This window comes from Cololabis saira, chromosome 9 (assembly GCF_033807715.1).
Source record: "Cololabis saira isolate AMF1-May2022 chromosome 9, fColSai1.1, whole genome shotgun sequence".
NCBI lineage: Eukaryota > Metazoa > Chordata > Actinopteri > Beloniformes > Belonidae > Cololabis > Cololabis saira.
Genome location: NC_084595.1, coordinates 2,394,961 through 2,413,468, shown reverse-complemented (window position 1 = coordinate 2,413,468; position 18,508 = coordinate 2,394,961). Strand labels below are relative to the sequence as shown.

Below are 18,508 nucleotides of genomic sequence, written 5' to 3'. Positions count from 1 at the left end.
CTGCTTTTGACACTATAGATCATGGCATTTTACTGCACAGGTTAGAGCATGTTGTTGGGATTAAAGGGACAGCTCTACGTTGGTTTAAATCATATCTATCTGACAGGTTCCAGTTTGTTCATGTACATGAGGTTTCTTCAGAACAGTCAAGGGTCTGTTATGGTGTTCCGCAGGGTTCAGTGCTAGGGCCAATCTTGTTCAGTTTATACATGCAGCCGTTGGGAAGTATAATCCAGAATCACGGCATACACTTTCATTGTTATGCTGATGATACGCAGCTCTATTTGTCTATGAAGCTGGATGAAACAGAACCGTTAGTTAAACTTCAGGCATGTCTTAGGGACATCAAGGACTGGATGTCCAGAAATTTCTTGCCTCTAAATTCAGATAAAACAGAGGTTGTCCTTCTTGGTCCAGAGCATCTTAGGAAGGGATTAGATGGTGTTGCGATGGCTTCCAGTGCAACTGTGAGAAACCTTGGTGTTGTTTTCGATCAGGATTTGTCGTTTAAACCATATGTTAATCAGGTTTGTAAAATAGCGTTTTTCCATCTCCGTAATATTGCAAAGATTAGGAAAATCCTCTCGCAGAGTGATGCAGAAAAACTAGTTCATGCGTTTGTATCTTCTAGACTAGATTACTGTAATGTGTTGTTAGCAGGATGTCCAAGTAATTTGCTGAATAGGCTCCAGCTGATCCAAAATGCAGCAGCACGAGTACTGACAGGAATTAGCAGGAGAGACCACGTCTCTCCAGTGTTAGCATCGCTCCATTGGTTACCTGTAAAATTCAGAATCCAATTTAAAATTTTATTATCTGCATATAAAGCCCAAAACGGCTTAGCTCCGCAGTATTTACAAGATTTGATAGTGCCTTATGTTCCTGGCAGAGCTCTCTGTTCTCGGAGTGCAGGTTTACTCGTAGTTCCAAGAGTATCTAAATGTAGATTTGGAGGGCGGGCGTTCTGCTATCAGGCACCATTACTATGGAACCAACTTCCAATCTGGGTTAAGGAGGCTGACACCACCTCCACCTTTAAAACTAAACTTAAAACATTTCTGTTTAGTAAAGCCTATAGTTAGTGTTTAGTAAACCTCTAGCTGGTGTTGGTAAATCTCTAGGTAGTGTAAACTCTAGTGTGTTAGAGTCAGTAGTCATAGTTGCAGCTATAGAACAAAACTATAATAGTTAGTCTCAAATATAGCTTCGCGGTAGATATGCTGCTATAGGCTTATGCTGCAGGGGGGCACCGACATGATCCGCTGGGCGGTGAACATCACCCTTCTTCTCCTCTCCTTTTCCCTGCCTCTCTTCTCCATTACCATTTTTAACTATTATAAATATCTCATAGCTATCATTTTTGTCCATCGTTCCTGTAGTTTCTTGTGCCGGCCCCCTTTTTTCTCTTTTGTGCATGTTTGCAGGCCGGAGCCTCGGGAGCTGCGTTCTGGCCTGTGTTCCCGGCCCCCCCCTCTGGTCATCCCGCTGCTGCTTCCACCTGCCTACGTGGATGTCTGCTGTTGCTGCTTCCGCCTGCCTGCACCCCCCCCCCCCCCCCTGCTGTGTGCTGCTGACGCTCATGTTCATGATCTGGATCTCTGGAAAGCGTCTAGAGACATCTGTTGTATTAGACGCTATATAAATAAAATTGAATTGAATTGAATTGAAATATGTGTTTTTGTAAATACCCGGAAATGTGGAAACATGGCCTGAGTGTGACCGTCATGGAGGAGCGACGGCTGAGAGGACGAGGAGGAGCTCAGTCCTGTTAAAGGTCCAGGGTTTCACCCCGGACCCTCACTAACACAAACCACCAGGAGAAACATGTTCTAACGTACCTGCTGACTGTAACACAAACCACCAGGAGAAACATGTTCTAACGTACCTGCTGACTCTAACACAAACCACCAGGAGAAACATGTTCTAACGTACCTGCCGATTCCCAGGCTTGCCGTAACGCATCTCAGTGGCGAAGTTTTCACAGTTGTAGTTCTTCAGGTCGTACTGAAGTTCTGTATCCACCAGTTTACAGGCCTTCTCCACGATAACAAGAGCTGGACGAGGTGTGTAGTCATTATCCAGGGTATTGTTGACTCTCCACTTGTCCTTCTTCACCACGTCCTCCAGTTTCTCTTTCACCACGACGCCCTTAACAGCCCCCGACCCTAAAAGGACCAACCATGAAGAAAAGAGTTTGAGTTGCAGCTCACTGAGATGATGCTGACACCTAAAGATGCTGACATGGTTCTACGTCTGCTCTGTTGCTGATTCACACCGTTGAGCAGCTGAGAACAACCTGAAACCTTGTTTGGTTTTGTTTCAGTCTGACATGTTGGAGGAACGAGGAAACTCACCGTGTGGTACGAGGTAAACGACGTCTCCATCACCAACATAAACAGCCCAGTGCTGATACAAACCACCAAAACGGAAGATCTGGATCAGGTCTCCAGGTTTGACCTCCTTTCCACACTTCAATTAGAATAAAAACATTCAATCAATCAATGAAGTGATTGTGTGACTACAACTGAAAGAATGATAGAAACAAACCAGTCGACCCAGTTGTTGGTTTGAACTGGAGTCAGAGCATGTGAGCGGAGCGGAGCGTGAGCGAGCGGCGGAGCGGAGCGGCGAATTTTGAAAGGAGCGCAGAGCGGGATTTTTTTTTCTAGGATGATTGGCTACTGCGGTCACGCCATCTACGCTTCGGAGAGGCGCAGTCGCGCTATCTGCGCTTGGAAATCGATTGCGCGTTTACAGCGCGTTGTACGGTAAAGCGTGTGGACGGCTTCAAAACGGTTATTATTATTATTTTCACGTCTTGAAATATGTCATTCCTTTTTGTAGTTTTACTAAAGTCTAACAAAATGATTAAAAAAAAACAATCCCATTCAGAATCCCATTCATTTCTATATAGGCAGATTAAAAAAATTCATAAAAAAATCAAATCAAATACTAGTCAGCACACTGTAAGATATTCTTGTTCAGCATGTCCTCAAGTACCTCTGACATCATTTTCAAGTTCTTTTACCCTAGCGTTTTCTAATAATTACATCCTAAAATCATACCCAATACACAGGAATATAGGCAGATTAAAAAAATTCATATTCATTCAAATTCATTGTCCAGGTGAAGACATCAAACTATCTGCAGACAGAGTTCAACTTATTCCTGGTCCTCTTATGGTCTGAGATTTTTAATGTTCTAATTTTTTGTACGATTTTATCATCTTTGTGGAGGAATGCTGGTCCACTCTTGCTTCAGTCTGTTGGGACGTGTGGACATGCATTCATCCACTGCTCTCTTGAGGTGCCACGACTGTCACTGGGTTTTGAGGTAACCTGGTCTTGATCAAACTGTCAATTGGATTTTGATGTTTGGCTTATTAAAGTCTTCCCTAATTCTCATCATGCCTCTGCCTTGTGTGTGCTGTAGGTGTGGCTTTACCATTGTAACAATAGACATGTGGACCCAAGATCCGGGTAAAAGGATGGATAGCAGATCTGGTTTTTAGTCTCTTCATCAGATTTGAACGTAATCGCAAAAGCAAAAGATTAAATTATTACCACACAGTGAGCAGTCTAAAAATGTAAAGAATCTAACTCAAAACTGCAACGAGGCCCCAGGCTTGACCTGATTCTGTCACGGTCTGAGGTTGAGTGGGTGTGTCTGGCTCCTCCCCCCCTACCTGACAACACATGCAATCACTCTGCTGCAATCATGCCCACAGTATTTAAGCCTCAGTCCTTCTTCAGTCCATGCCAGATTGTCTTGTGTTCTCCAAGCCTTCAGCCTTCACCCTTTGACCTCTTGACCTTTTTCATCCCCCAGACCCCATTTTTGCCTGATCCTTGCCTGCTCTGATTATTCCAATAAATCTTTTGAACCGTTTTCCCTTTGTGGCTGCATTTGTGTCCAATTCTCGTGTGCCTGACAGATTCTTGACTTCGAATGATGTGAAGTTGTGGAGCTTCCTCACCATGGACAGTTACAGATCCAGAGCTCAGGGAAACAGTGGATGTGACAACTATAAAGCACCATGTAGACTACAACAGGTCTCCAGATACTCCTACCATGGCTTTCATGTGTTTTTACTGCTGCATTTTATTAAATATTGAGATGTCATAGTGAAAACAAATTCCCACTTAGCTACAAACAGTCTGTGTTTCAGCATTGTATGAAATTTCCAGATCAGGTTCTTATCAGCAACATCTGACAATTCTGTTGTAATAAGGTTCCCAGGTACTTCTGACATGGCTTTTAATTTTGCTTTATTGTCTATAAAGACATGTCGGAATCAATAAATACATTAATAAATAAACAAAACAAACATTTTCTCCTTTATTCCAGCTGTTGTACAGATGTTCCTGTGTAAAACCATGTATTTCTTTAAGATGTGGTTCTATTTCGTCCCTACTGACCGCCAGGCGGTGCTGTAAGCACTGGATATCTCCCCCTCGCGCATGCGCATGTCGAGTACAATACCAACAATGTCACGTCACCCGTGACCCCTGCATGACCCCCGGAAGGGTATATCTTCCGGCGTCAGCATGGGATCGGCTCCTTTTTTCTTCTCGCATCGCGCGTCTGAAGTACGAGACGGAAATGGGAGCTTTGTGAAGCTCCTTTTTTTCCTCTCTAAGAAACCCGCCGGCCCTGTGCAGCTTCGTGCCGTAAGGTAGGAGTAACGATTTTTTTTCGTCCTCCAAGGAGCTGTGGCCGGCGCGGTATTGATGGTGTCGGGTTGCGGCGGCGTCTCCCCGCCCCGCCCCCCTGCCCAGCTGACAGAAGGTAAGCTGTCAAGCTGCGCCTGACACCTGATCACAATCTGCGCAGGGAAGACAGCGTTTCGCTTTCTCTCCCCACTTATTAATGTGACAACATTATTTTTTCCTTGCAGATTATTTTTTTCTTTTGAGAAAAAAAAGGAAAAAAAGAAGACAGAAAAGGATTATTTTTTTCTTTTGAAAAAACAATACAAACACCTTTTTTGGTCTTTCTTACAGCCGTGGTGAAGGCCACGCCCCTCTCCCACCGGCTCATTTGTGGTGACGGCAGCGTTTCGCTCCCTCTCCCACTTTATTAATGTGACATTATTTTTTTCTTGCAGATTGTTTTTTTCTTTTGAAAAAAACAACACAAACACCTTTTTTGGTCTTTCTTACAGCCGTGGTGAAGGCCACGCCCCTCTCCCACCGGCTCATTTGTGGTGACGGCAGCGTTTCGCTCCCTCTCCCACTTTATTGATGTGACATTGTTTTTTCCTTGCTGATTATTTTTTTCTTTTGAGAAAAAAAAAAAAAAAAAAGGAAAGAAACGATAGAGGATTGTTCTCTTCTTTTTGAGTAAAGACGCCTATTTTTGCCTTTTCTCATAGCCGTGGTGACGGCAGCGTGGCTCTCCCCTCTCCCGCCTGCATATTGGCGGTGACGGCAGCGTGCTCGCTGTGGTGACGGCAGCGTTTCCGCTCCCCTCTCCCACTGACACACCCGTATTGACGGTAGCGTGGCTGCTCCCCTCTCCCACCTGCATATCGGTGGTGACGGCAGCGTGCTCGCTGTGGTGACGGCAGCGTTTCCGCTCCCCTCTCCCACTGACACACCCGTATTGACGGTAGCGTGGCTGCTCCCCTCTCCCACCTGCATATCGGTGGTGACGGCAGCGTGCTCGCTGTGGTGACGGCAGCGTTTCCGCTCCCCTCTCCCACTGACACACCCGTATTGACGGGCGCGTGGCTGCTCCCCTCTCCCACCTGCATATTGGTGGTGACGGCAGCGTGCTCGCTGTGGTGGCGGCAGCGTTTCCGCTCCCCTCTCCCACTGACACATCCGTGCTGACGGTAGCGTGGCCCTCCCCTCTCCCGCCTTCATATTGGTGGTGACGGCAGCGTGCTCGCTGTGGTGACGGCAGCGTTTCCGCTCCCCTCTCCCACCGACACCTACGTGGTGACTACAGCGCGTCCGCTCCCCTCTCCCACCGGCACATCCGTGGTGACGGCAGCGTGACCGCTCCCACCGACACATTCGTGTGAACGGCAGCGTGTCCGCTCCTCTCTCCTGCCAGCACATCCGTGGTGACGGCGGCGTGTCCGCTCCCTCTCCCACCGGTCGCTGTGATGGAGCGTTCATGCCCAGGGTGCATGGCCGCCCTGGACCCTGCGGATGACCAGGACCTCTGCGTGTCGTGCCTCGGCCCTGAGCAGCCCTGGCACACTTGCAGCCGAATGCACCGCGTGCGGAGGTGGCCTCTAGCGCCTTCCACAGGCGCAATCCTTCTCCGGTGGAATTCACATTCCGTCTTCGTCGGATTTTTTTGAGGGAGCTGCACTCATGCTGGAGAGATGTCACAGCCGGCTGATGACCGTGCTCTGACGGCGATGGAGGACGCTGCTGTGGCTGGTCTCCACCACTTGCCCCCCCCCCCCCCCCTCGAGCCCTCCATTGCAGCACTGATAGTGGCTCCTGATGAGGCTCTGAAGCCAGATCCCAAGTGCCCCTCTAGGGTCTAGGGTTACTGATGGGCATATTTGTAAGGCTTATGAAACAGCGGCACGCATCGGCCGGCTGGGGAACACCCTTTTTTTCATCTGCTACTGGCTCTCTCCACCTCCCTGCAGGATGCACAGGTGGGTGATTCCACACAGGACATGTGTGACATATCCCTACAGGCTTTTTGCCTCCCAAACGAGGGAACTGGGGCGGCTGATGTCCACCCTGGTGCACACGCGCCGTCATGTCTGACTGGCGCAGTCACCCCTGACGGAGACTGCTCGTAGGGTTCTTCGTCAGGCACCGGCAGAACCGGGGGAGCTGTTTGGGGCAACTGCCCTGGAAGCTCTGAACCGCACCGCCCTGGCTGATGAGACCAGGCAGCGGCTGGTGTACCTTCACAGGGGTGCGGCCGCCTCCTGTACACCGGGAGGCCCTTCACCGGCCCCCGGGCCTCGCCCCCGGCCGCCTGCCCACGGCGGCCGGCGCGGCTTTCAGCGGTCTGTGAGTCAGCCTGCTGGTGACTTTCGCCCCCCCTGTGCGCGGACCGTCCCACCAGCGTCAGGGCGTTGATCCCGACCGTCGCCCCCCCCGGGACGTCCGGAGCCCGGGGAGACGGCGCTAAGGCCACGGAGCCGGTCGTCAGCTACTTTTCCGGCAGCAGCTCGGTTACTGGGCTGCCTGCTCATTGGGGCCCGGGTGGTTTCCACCCTAGCCCAGGGGTACGTATTGCAGTTCCGACACCGGCCTCCTATCTCCGGCCGGGTTGAGATGACCATCGTCAGAGACCCGGCAAACATTCCGGCTCGGGCTCAGGTGTTGCCCGCCCTACTGGCCAAGAGCGCCATCATGCCGGTGGACCCCCCGCCGCGGCCTGGGGGTTCTACTTGAGCTACTTTCTCATCAGCAAGAGAGGCGACGGACGTCGTCCCATCTTGGACTTGAGGGACCTCGACGAATACATGAAGGTCCTGCCCTTCCGGAGGCTTGACCACAGCAGATGCTCTGCGTAGGTCAGGAGGAAGTGGTTTGCAACTGTGGACCTACAGGGCGCTTGTTTCACGTGCCGGTCGCGGCACGTCACCGGTGGTTCCGGGGGCTAGCCTACCGGGGCCACCGTTGTCGGTTCAGGGTGCTCCTGTGCGGGCTCTCCCTGTCACCGAGGATTTTTTTCACCAGGTGCGTGATGGCAACCCTTGCCCCTCTTATACCTTTGGGCCTGCTGTCGCTACGCCCCCTGCAATGTGGCTGGACAGCCTCGCCTGGTTGCCAAGAGGCACGGGCGCAGGCCGGTCAGGGTTCGCGGGTGTGTGTCTATACCCTTGCACCCTGGAAAGGCGGGACATTCCGGCTGAGGGGTGTGCCCTTAGGCGCTGTCCCCTCCCTGCCGGGAGGCTGTCATCAGTAGTCCTCCCGGGTCCGCACGCGCCACATCAACGTGCTGGAGCTCTGGGCTCTGCACTTCACACTAACATTTTTTGCAACTCCTGTGGGGGAGGCACGTGCCGGGTCGGTCGGACAGTGTGTCCACTGTTCCTTGATCGGCCACCAGAGGGGGCCCCGACTCTGCACAGCTGCTGCAGGTGTCCCGGGGCCTCCTAGCGTGGACAGCTCCTCGCCTGCCCGGCCTTCGGGCGATGTTCCTGCCTGGAGACAGGAACCGGGTGACGGACTTCCTCTCCCGGCGCAAGCCGCCTTTGCAGAGGGTCCTCCAGAGGGCTCACGGGCTCCTCTTGGTGGCCCCCTTCCGACCGGGGAAACATAGTTTCCACTGCTGCGGGGGCTCTGCTGCGACACAACATGACGCCCCTCAGAGGGACCGTCTTTTCCAGCTGGGGATTCAGGTTTTGCACCCCGACCCCGTCGCTTTTGGCTCTGAGTCTGGCCGCTGCGGCGCCCGACCCATTGTTGTCGAGCTGTCCTGAACCCGTCAGGGCTGGCATCTCGAATGCCCATGTGCCTCCCACCCGCCTCTGGTATGAGTGCGAGTGGGGGAGATTCTCTGTCTGGTGTGCAGACGGGGCAGAGGACCCTGTTCTTTGCCCCGTGGCCACGATCCTGGGGTCCCTTCGGTCCCTCCTGGATGGTGGCCGTGCTCAGTCCACTTTAAGGGTGCATGTGGCGGTCATTTCATCGCAACATGCCCTGGTTGAGAATGCCGCCGTGGGGTGCCGCCGGCTGGTTTCTCTTTCTCAGGGGGGCTCTGAGGCTGCCCCCCCCCCGAGGAGCCCAAAGGCCCCAGTTTTCGATTCCATTCGATTTTATTTATATAGCGTCTAATACAACAGATGTTGTCTCTAGACCCTTTCCAGAGAACCAGAACATAAACATGAATATAAACCCCCGAGCAGTGTGGGACCTGCCCATGGTGCTAGGTGCCCTCTCTTCTCCACCCTTTTGGGCCCTTGGCCCGGGTGGGCCTGAAGTGGCTCTCTACGGAGATAGCTTTTCTCCTCGCCATGACATCGGCGAGTCGATGAGTTACATGCCCTGTCAGTCAGCTCAGGGGCTATGTTGTGGCCGAACGTGGCGTTCCTGCCCTAGGTCCTGCAGAGAGTGGGCCGAGCCCTTCGTGCCCCGTACGGGCCCTTGCTGCTTATGCTACCGCGCCTGTGCGACGGTCGGAGCAGCTTGTTCTCTGCCATGGTGGCCCCAACAGGGGGCGTGCTGTTTCTGGACAGCGCCGTCCCACTGGGTGGTGGACACCGTCGAGCACGCCCACAGGGCCAGTGGCCGCCCCTTACCAGTGGGGGTGAGGTGCCACTCGGCCAGAAGCGTCGCAGCTTCTTGGCTGCCCTGCAGGGGGTGCCTCTGGAGGACATCTGCACCGCGACTTCATGGACGTCGCCAGACACGTTCTCCAGGTTTTACCGGATCAATGTCGCCACTCCCCAACCATTGGGCGTGGTTCTACTCCCGGGTCCTTCTGCCCCTGATCAGTGAGGTATGTGACCGGGATTCTATGTGACATTGTTGGTATTCGTCATCCAGTGCTTACAGCACCGCCTGGCGGTCAGTAGGGACGAAATAGAACGAAAGTTACGCCTGTAACTACGGTTCTATGAGTCCCGGATGACCGCCAGGCCTGCCGGTCACTCCGAATCCTCGTGCTCTCGCGAGAAGATTCTAGGAGCCGATCCCATGCTGACGCCGGAAGATATACCCTTCCGGGGGTCATGCAGGGGTCACGGGTGACGTGACATTGTTGGTATTGTACTCGACATGCGCATGCGCGAGGGGGAGATATCCAGTGCTTACAGCACCGCCTGGCGGTCATCCGGGACTCATAGAACCGTAGTTACAGGCGTAACTTTCGTTTTATGTGGTTAGATATAATGTATCTTTCCATTATTTACCCGCACTCCGTAAATTTTTTCTTATTTCCACCATATGTCTTCCCCTGTTTAAATTTCTCATCTCCATGTTTCACATAATTTTCCAACTTTTTGGAAGAAGTTTGAATTCATATGACACACCAAACATAATATTTTTTTAATAAAAGTATTGTGTTGTATATGGCTAGAGAGCCTACCGTTAAACCTCAGAGCCTTACTATATTGACATTTCAGTTTAGGCACATAAGATTATACATTTTATACCCATTCATGCTGATTTGTAAATCAATATGACTAAGTATAAAATATGTAATGATTAAGTTACATCCATCCATCCATTTTCTACCACTGAGTCCTCCACAGAGGGTCGTGGGGGGCGCTGGAGCCTATCCCAGCTGGCATCGGGCGAAGGCAGGGTACCCTGGACTGGTCGCCAGTCAGTCACAGGGCTAACAGAGACACAGACAGCCATTCACACTCACACCTACGGGCAATTTGGACTCTCCAAGTAACCTAGCCCCAACTCTGCATGTCTTTGGACTGTGGGAGGAAACCGTGGTACCTGGAGAGAACCCACGTAGGCATGGGGGGAACATGTAAACTCCACACACTCCAACCGGGAGTCGAACCCGGGGCCTTCTTGCTGTGAGGCTACAGTGCAGTACCACCATGCCGCAATAATTAAGTTTAGCAAGAAAAATTCTTAAGGTCAAGTAAGTATCGGGGAATCACAAGATTCTTTTCAATTAATTTAGGACACCCCTGGAATGAGAATTGTCTAACTAAAGTCATAACTGTTATGTCCTCATTATGTGATCTGCTGTGCCAAGGATGTTGGAATTTCACTCATACATAGTTCTTTAATATCATTTTTAAATATGTAGAAAGATTGTATTGCTAAATCATATTTATGAATGAATTCAGTTTTTTTGGGAATGTGAGAGGATTTTTATGAAAATGGTCAATATCTTCCATGCAAGTGGCCACTATGACAGCGTTTGACCACATTCTTCAAAAAGTAAGTAATTCATGTGTTATGGTATTAATTTTGAGAGAACTTTTTCTTCTTTGAAAACTTTATATAAAGTTTGCAGTGTACAAACAGGGTTTAGTCAGTCTTTCCAGTTCAGTGTGTGCAATAACAGCACAAGAGTTTACAGTTCTGTATGTATTACAAAGGAAAGGAAGTTAAAAAAAAAAAAGATAAAAAAATACAAATAAAATAAACATAATGTGACAGACTTCATAAAAATACTTTGTATATAATAAGACTTTTATTTGTAACAACGTATTAGTTGAAAACCTCTGGATGAATATCAATCATTGATATACATTTATTATAATCAATCCATAGGTCACTACCCTGCATGTCCAAATGCGTGCGCATTACGTCACATAGTCCCGTGGGATGCTGCTGCCCAATTAGCGCACCTCATACAGTACCTATAGGCGTATTGATTTAATGGACAAACCATAGAGTATTGAAACGACAACTTTTCGTCCTTTCTCTCTTAAAATTTCTTTTGAGCCACAAATACTTTTCATTTTTACAACTTTACTTTCAAAATTAATATTTTGTAAGAAAATTAAAGAAAGAAAGAAAGAAGAAGGTAAAGAATTGCCTGTTAAGGCCTACATGTTAAACGTGCGCAGAAGTTAGAAGATCAAAAGTTCGAAATGACAGGGGGAAAATATGGAGAATATGGGTGAGTTTGTTTTTGCATAATAGTAAATAGTAAGCAGTGGAGTGGGAAAAGACAGTAGGGGAATGACATGCATAAATGGTTGGCCAGCCGAGAATCGAACCCTGCAATGCTGCTCAGAGTTGCCCACATGACATGCGCCATAACCACTCGGCCATCAGGTCGCTTAATATGATAAAGCACTGACGATGAAAGTGAATCTAATTGTGTTTTTTCTTAATTCATTTCCATCAGAATTCACTTCAGTATATTTGGAAAGGTAAGAACTATAGTCTAATACATTTTAAAATTTTAATTTGTACAAAGAAAGGCAAATAATTTTGCCTGTTAACAATAAAAATTATATAATATAATATAACATTTTGAGCTTGCAAATTATTTTTCTGCTGTGTACTATTTGCATGTAAAACATACCTGTTAACCATTTTTTTAAATAATAATGATAATAACATTTTCTTTTGCCTCAACAGTCCAGAAAAAAATATGTATCTTTTGAGGATATTTTAAAACATATCCAAAAACTTCAGGATTCATCATCGGAGCAGAAAACAGGAGAATGTCTATTACAAGACCATAACTTCTGGGCAGAACTATGCACGGTTTTGGGGGTACCGAAAAAACACCTAAATAGATATCGGCTGAAGACGGCATACATCAGAAGTATTAAGGTATGTCAAATCTATATATCCATCCATCCATCCATCTATCTATTATTATCTCTATTACTACATTATTAAACTGTTGATAACATTCTGTCACACTAATGTCCATCTGTCTATTGTTATTGCTGGGTTGTGTGCTGTAATATGTTTTTTGTTGTCACACTTATTAAAGTACATTGTTAAATAAGTGAAACTTGACCTCCTGTGCCAAATATCAGGCTTCAAGTGGAGATACAGCACAGTCTGACACTGTTGTGGACAACAATGATGTACCAGAAGTCGTACAAGAGGAAGAAGACACACAAGAGATGGAAGATTTTCAAAAGGAAGAAGATGGAAAGCAACATGCAATGGACAAGGACTTAATACAAGAGGAGGAAGATTTAAAAGAGGAAGTCGCACAGGAGATGACATATGCCCAGCCAGAAGGAGATGTAATAGGAGTTTATGCACAGGACAAGGACTCAGTTCAACAGGCAGAAGGTGCACAGGATATGAACATTGTCCCGAACGAGGACATCAAAAAAGAGGATAATGGAAAGGAGGAAACTGTAAAAGAAAAAGACTTTGGACTAGAGGATGGTAATAAAGAAGACTCAAAGGAGATGGAAACTGTTCAAAAAGAGGAAGATGCACCAGAGAAGGAACCCACACAAGAGGAAGAAGACACACAAGAGATGGAAGATTATGAAAAGGAAGAAGATGGAAAGCATCATGCAACGGACAAGGACTTAATACAAGAGGAGGAAGATGTAAGGAATGACACAATGTTATTATGTACATTTCATACATATGGTACATATTTAGTACTATGTAGCCTAAGTAGCCTGTTTTCCAAAACCACCACAAATGTTCAAACAGAAATTATGGCTTAAATGTGGCTAACTACTTTACAGAGAAAAAAACAGTTTTCTAAATAACTACTTTTTTTCTTTCAGGTCCAAAAAAAAGATACCGAGGTAAAAGACGGTGAGAGTTGGATTGATAGTGATGATGATGTCACTCATGACAAAGAAGAGGAATTCTTTATTCAGAGTCTTCCTGCACCACCTTCTTTTTTTTTTATTCCTCGCACTGCCTGGAGAAAACTACGGAAAACCCAAAAAAAGGATCACTTCAAGGGACTGCAATGGACGAACATCATTTCAGCCGGAATTCGCACAATCCATCCACATTGCAGTTTTGCATTTTTAGGACACAGGGTTAAAGTTCACGGGTCAAAAAGGAAAACACCTCTTTTTAAATGCTCTGCCTACTGCTTGTTCAGTGACTGCTGATGTTGTTGTGCACAGAGAGAAAACTCTTAAAGCACATGTGTCCTTCAGAGGCGACACAGTAGTGCATAGTAAAACAGAGCTGCAAAGGCGACCTGTCAGAGCAGACAATCAAAAAAGAATATATCAGCAACTTCAAACCACCCTTCCAAGGGCGCTCTATCTACAAAGCATGGAGAAACTTGAGGAATCAGTGGTTCAGTCTGGCTGTAGAGATGAAGCGCCATCATCAGGTGTTCTTAAATCCATTTCCTGTAGACAAAGAATGAAGGAGAGGAAACATAAAAATGAAACTCTCAGTCTCCAGAAGATGTTAGATGAAAAAACAGATGAATCTGATGAAGTGCTTCAGAAAGTGCTACTTCATCCAAAGGGTGTGATGCTTTGGTCCAAGAGAAGCATCAGCATATTCCACAAACGATCTAAAGAGGACATAGTGTACCTAGATGCAACAGGAAGCATTCTGAAGAAATCAAAACACAGCACGGGTCCTTTTTACGTGTATGAGTTGGTGGTCAGAAACCCAAAGAAGGGTTCCTCTCCTTTTCCTGTTGCTACATATGTGACCTGTGACCACACAACGGCCTCTATTCTTTATTTTTTGAGCGCCTTCCAGACTGACCATGCCAAACAATATGGACACAAAAATATCAGTCCACTCATGGTTGTATGTGATGGCTCCATGGTCCTCATGCAGGCCATATCAATGGTTTTCTGCCAAACAAACCTCAATGCCTTGCTCCAAAGTTATTATAGCATATTAACAGGGAAAGGCACTGCTCAAGACTTCAGCCATCCGATCCTCCATCGCTGTCTCAGTCACATAATGAAAAATGCAAAAACTTTGTGCAAAAAGCAGTAAGTGTAACCCTTTTTTTAATAATACAGATATCTATACTACTGGCAACAAAGTGCTCACTATGAGAATGCTTTGATTTTTATTTCTCTCGTAGTGCACCCAAGAACTACAAGCTGGCCATGCATGTGTTTGGACTGTTGACATCAGCAAGTTCCATTAGTGAGTTTGATGAAATGCTCCTCAGCTGCACTGTCATCTTCTCAAGCCCATGCAGCTCTGAGAATGTTGAGAAGCACTTCCACAACATCCAAGCTATGCTGACAACAATTGGGAACCCAACTGTTGATGACAGCAGCATTGTTCCTGAGGACCTTGAGGTACACAGTAAATACTCTTAATCATGATTTGAAATAATGCCTTTTGTTAATCGAGTTTTGAAATCACAGATATAGCCTAATATTTCAATTTTTTTAGGACACCTTCGGTCCAACACCTTTCAAACAACACTTCATGGATGTCATAAACAGGGCACCCCTGGACAAAGAAGGGGACCCTAATGTGTACTACTCTCAGACATTCATCTCATCGTTGGCTGCTTACTTCTTGCCTCAGGCAGCACTTTGGACAAGCATGATGCTGGGTCAGTTACGCTTTTCAATATTTTCAAATTGAATGAGACCAATTAATTTCTTAAAAATATTTATGGTTATAAAACATAATTTTAATGTTAATGTGCACCTGTGACCAATAAATGTTTGTCAGCTGTCCATAATATTTTGGTCCCGCTGCCAAGCAGGGACTAACACTGCCCAATACTTTGCTCAAAGGCAACATATCTTGAAATCTGTTTGTCTGATTGACATGAGATTAAGTGAGTAAACTCATGATTCAAGGTGCATGAACCTTGCCAGTTATAGTGACCTCATAACTTTTCCTCTAGTGTCAACATCAGGCCAAAATGTTAGCTATCAGGAAATACAAATAGTGGATTGCTGTGTTGACTACGTTCTTATTTCTCCATCCTAACCATCACATCACCTTTCCAGGTGTATTGTTCTGACATTTGATTAGCACATTCATGATCCCCTGAGGATTAAACCAGTCAAATCTGATTATCTCATAAAAGTTTGTTGAGTGCCGACCTTTGGAAAAAATGTACAACGACCATTCTTTCAATACTGGCCCTCCCCATGGCACCTGTAATGGAGGGCCCCTTGTAGTTGATGTTTTTGTGTTTTAATACCTGTACAGATATGATGCAGAGTATGATGTATACAGAGATGTGTCCTTTAACTATGTCCAAAAAAATTCTAAAAGTAATGTATTTCATCTTCAGGGGACCTCGGCAGGCATGGTGAAGGGCTCCCTTATCAGCAATTCTCAAAGAAATTTGCCAAGATATCGGAGAAAAAAAGCCAGGTGTAGTATAAATTGGATGAATATTAGAAATTTGATGGAGAGTTTTAACCTATTACTTTACTTAGAATAAATATTAAAGTTTAGTAAAACCATTGATAAGAAACTATAACTGTTGTTTTGTTGTTATCAGAACTTCACAAAAGACAACAAGACACGGGATAATGGAAAAGAGTCATTGGGAATTGAAAGAAATCCGCTTTTTAAAGGAAGAGGAATGACCAGACTTGATGACTTCATTAACATTTACAAAGAGACTCACACTGCCCTTTTAAGGGAATTCCATGACTCGGAACGAATCACTAAGAGAAAGGTGAGCCGGTCAGCAGTACATTTTATTTAACTGTAGCTTAAAAAAATTATGTTATGCTTGACAAAGATGTTACTTTATCACCATATTACTACAGAGACAAAAACATGAGTCCATATTTCTGCCACAACATGTCATTGAGTGCAATATACATTTTTTTTGTGCTTCGAAATATACAAACATTTCTCGGGAAGTGTTTTTTTACATAATGTATTGGGACCTTGTGTTTGTGTATGAGTTGAAGACGCTATTATGTTTCCTGAAGTGCCACTCTTACACCAAAAACCATCAAAATGTAATCAGCAGAGAGTCAATGAAATGTGGAAAGCACATTCATATGATAACATTCATGTGATTCACCATATGATGAAATTCATCAATTTTTGTTATCCTGTGATCTTTCCCCTAGCACCATCTTTTCACCATAATGTACAAACTCCATTTCCCTTACTGCTTGCACTCTCCTGACATGGTCAAAGGCAGCAGGTCAACAGTGCCAGAAGACCTAGGCTTGTTGTAATCTTGTAGTTAATGCCTTAAGGCTTAAGCAAACGTAGCTTCAACAGCTGGCCAGCTAAGTGGTATATATGTTGAAGTCAAAATAAGTAATATTAATAATTAATTTAATTGACTGTGTGGCACGATCCTTTACAGTTGGGAATTGGGCATGGAGAGTAACACTCAAAGACATACATAATTTGTGATGTGTTGTAACCCAAGTATTGAATGCAGATTTAAAGACAGATGATATCTTATTTATAATGTGTTTGTTACAACCATAAATTTAAAAAGTTTAGAAACTTGTCACTTTTACCACTAAATGAGTCATATTACTACAGTATATATGAATTCATATATTTCTTTTGAAAGTCGCACCGTATTCTGATGGAGAAGTGGAGGCAGCGAAAGCAGAACAGGAGAGGGGTATATGTTACCTCCATCTCCAAGCCATTCCACTTCAGAAAGAAAACAACAGTGGTAATATGAAGCACCTTTGGCAATAGTACTTAGCATATAAAGTAGTTTGACAACTAATTTAAAGTTTCTAATGCTTTTTCTGAAACAAATCAGGGAACAACAGCTCCATTGACAACTAGTCAACCTCCAGCTAGTAACCAGCCATCAGCAGTAGCTGCCAAGGGCCATGGGGACCAACAGCCACTTAGCCAGAAGGCAGATGGTTTGAAGGTGCACATTATTTTATTTCCTTTTGTAATGCACAGGTACCTTATCATAGCAAAAATGTGACTTGCTGTTGAGAACTAAATGAAATATTTTGATTCACTCAACACATTTTGGATACAGTTGTCATCAAATTACACTTTTTTGATAAAAAATTCAATTTTCTTTTTTATTTTATTTCTATTCTATTCTATTCTATTTTCTTGCTTTTTCTGAAACGAATCAGGTGACAACATCGCCATTGACAACAAGCAAATGTTTACTTGACAGCAAAACATCATAAACAATGCCTACCTATGGCCATAATTTGACAACACAAAGTCCACAATTAAAACACAGTTTTATCCAAAAATTAACTGAATTCATGTAATCCACATGGGATGAACGGGTAACACATACTGACAAAACAGTTTTGTGAGAGAAGACTGATATAAGATATGTGTAAGAGGGAGTTGGAGAGCCCATTTTTGGCCAAACATTAACAGTAAACTAAGTGTGTGTTTGTATGGTGTTTGTCTCATAGAAAAGGAAGAAAACGTACAAAGGACCGAAGCAGAAGAGCCATGGACCACTTTGGGCAAAACATTCTCCAAAGGAAATCATCCAAACAACAAAACTGCAAAGGAGAGTATTTCTGCACCAGGACCAAATGATGAGCATCCTCCACCACCATACATGGCTCAGCAGTGACGAAGTCGATGCAGCATGTTTTTTTCTGGCACAAAAGTTCCCTGGTGTAGATGGGTTCCAGTCATGCCTTTCATATCAGACTCTACACCAGGGGGGGGTGGTTGGGACACCACAGAAGCCTTTTGTCCAAGTGATACATGTCAATGACAACCACTGGGTCACAGCTAGCAATATTTTTAATGGACCAAATGAGGTTACCATATACGACAGCCTGAATACCAAAATCAACAGGAGCACGGAGCAAAAGGTATCCTGGATGATTCGTCCAAAAGCACCCCGATTCTTAATCAGAAGGCCTGCCGTGCAGATCCAGCAGTCACATAGTAGCTGTGGACTATTTGCTCTGGCTTTTGCACAAGTTTTATGTGAGGGAGTCAGACCAGAGGAGTGCCATTTTCATGAGAAAAACATGAGGCAAAGACTGCACACAGCATTGCAGAAAAAAACCGCACCAGTATTTCCATACCAAAACCTACTGGCAATGCCTGAAAGGGCAACAATTGAGGTAGAGGTGCACTGTATCTGCAGGACCTCACACTACAAAGAGGTGATGGTGCAGTGCAGCAACTGCAGCACCTGGTACCACCCGAACTGTGTGTCTGTCCCACACAGAGCGTTGGACACCACTGCGGAAGAGTGGAACTGTCTCAAC

General features: G+C 45.8%; 1 protein-coding gene across 1 annotated transcript in view; it reads right to left on the bottom strand.

Moving 5' to 3' along the window:
- LOC133450820 (phospholipase A and acyltransferase 5-like) overlaps window positions 1–10,405 on the bottom strand; it is a 34,156-nt gene extending 23,751 nt beyond the window's left edge. The window contains exons 1-4 of the mRNA XM_061729725.1: window positions 10,383–10,405; window positions 10,167–10,269; window positions 2,355–2,469; window positions 1,933–2,165 (exon numbers count right to left, since the gene is read on the bottom strand). Of these exons, the coding sequence (XP_061585709.1) occupies window positions 1,933–2,165; window positions 2,355–2,469; window positions 10,167–10,269; window positions 10,383–10,405 (474 nt within the window). The remainder of the gene's footprint in view (window positions 1–1,932; window positions 2,166–2,354; window positions 2,470–10,166; window positions 10,270–10,382) is intronic.
- Between the last annotated feature and the right edge of the window lie 8,103 nt (window positions 10,406–18,508).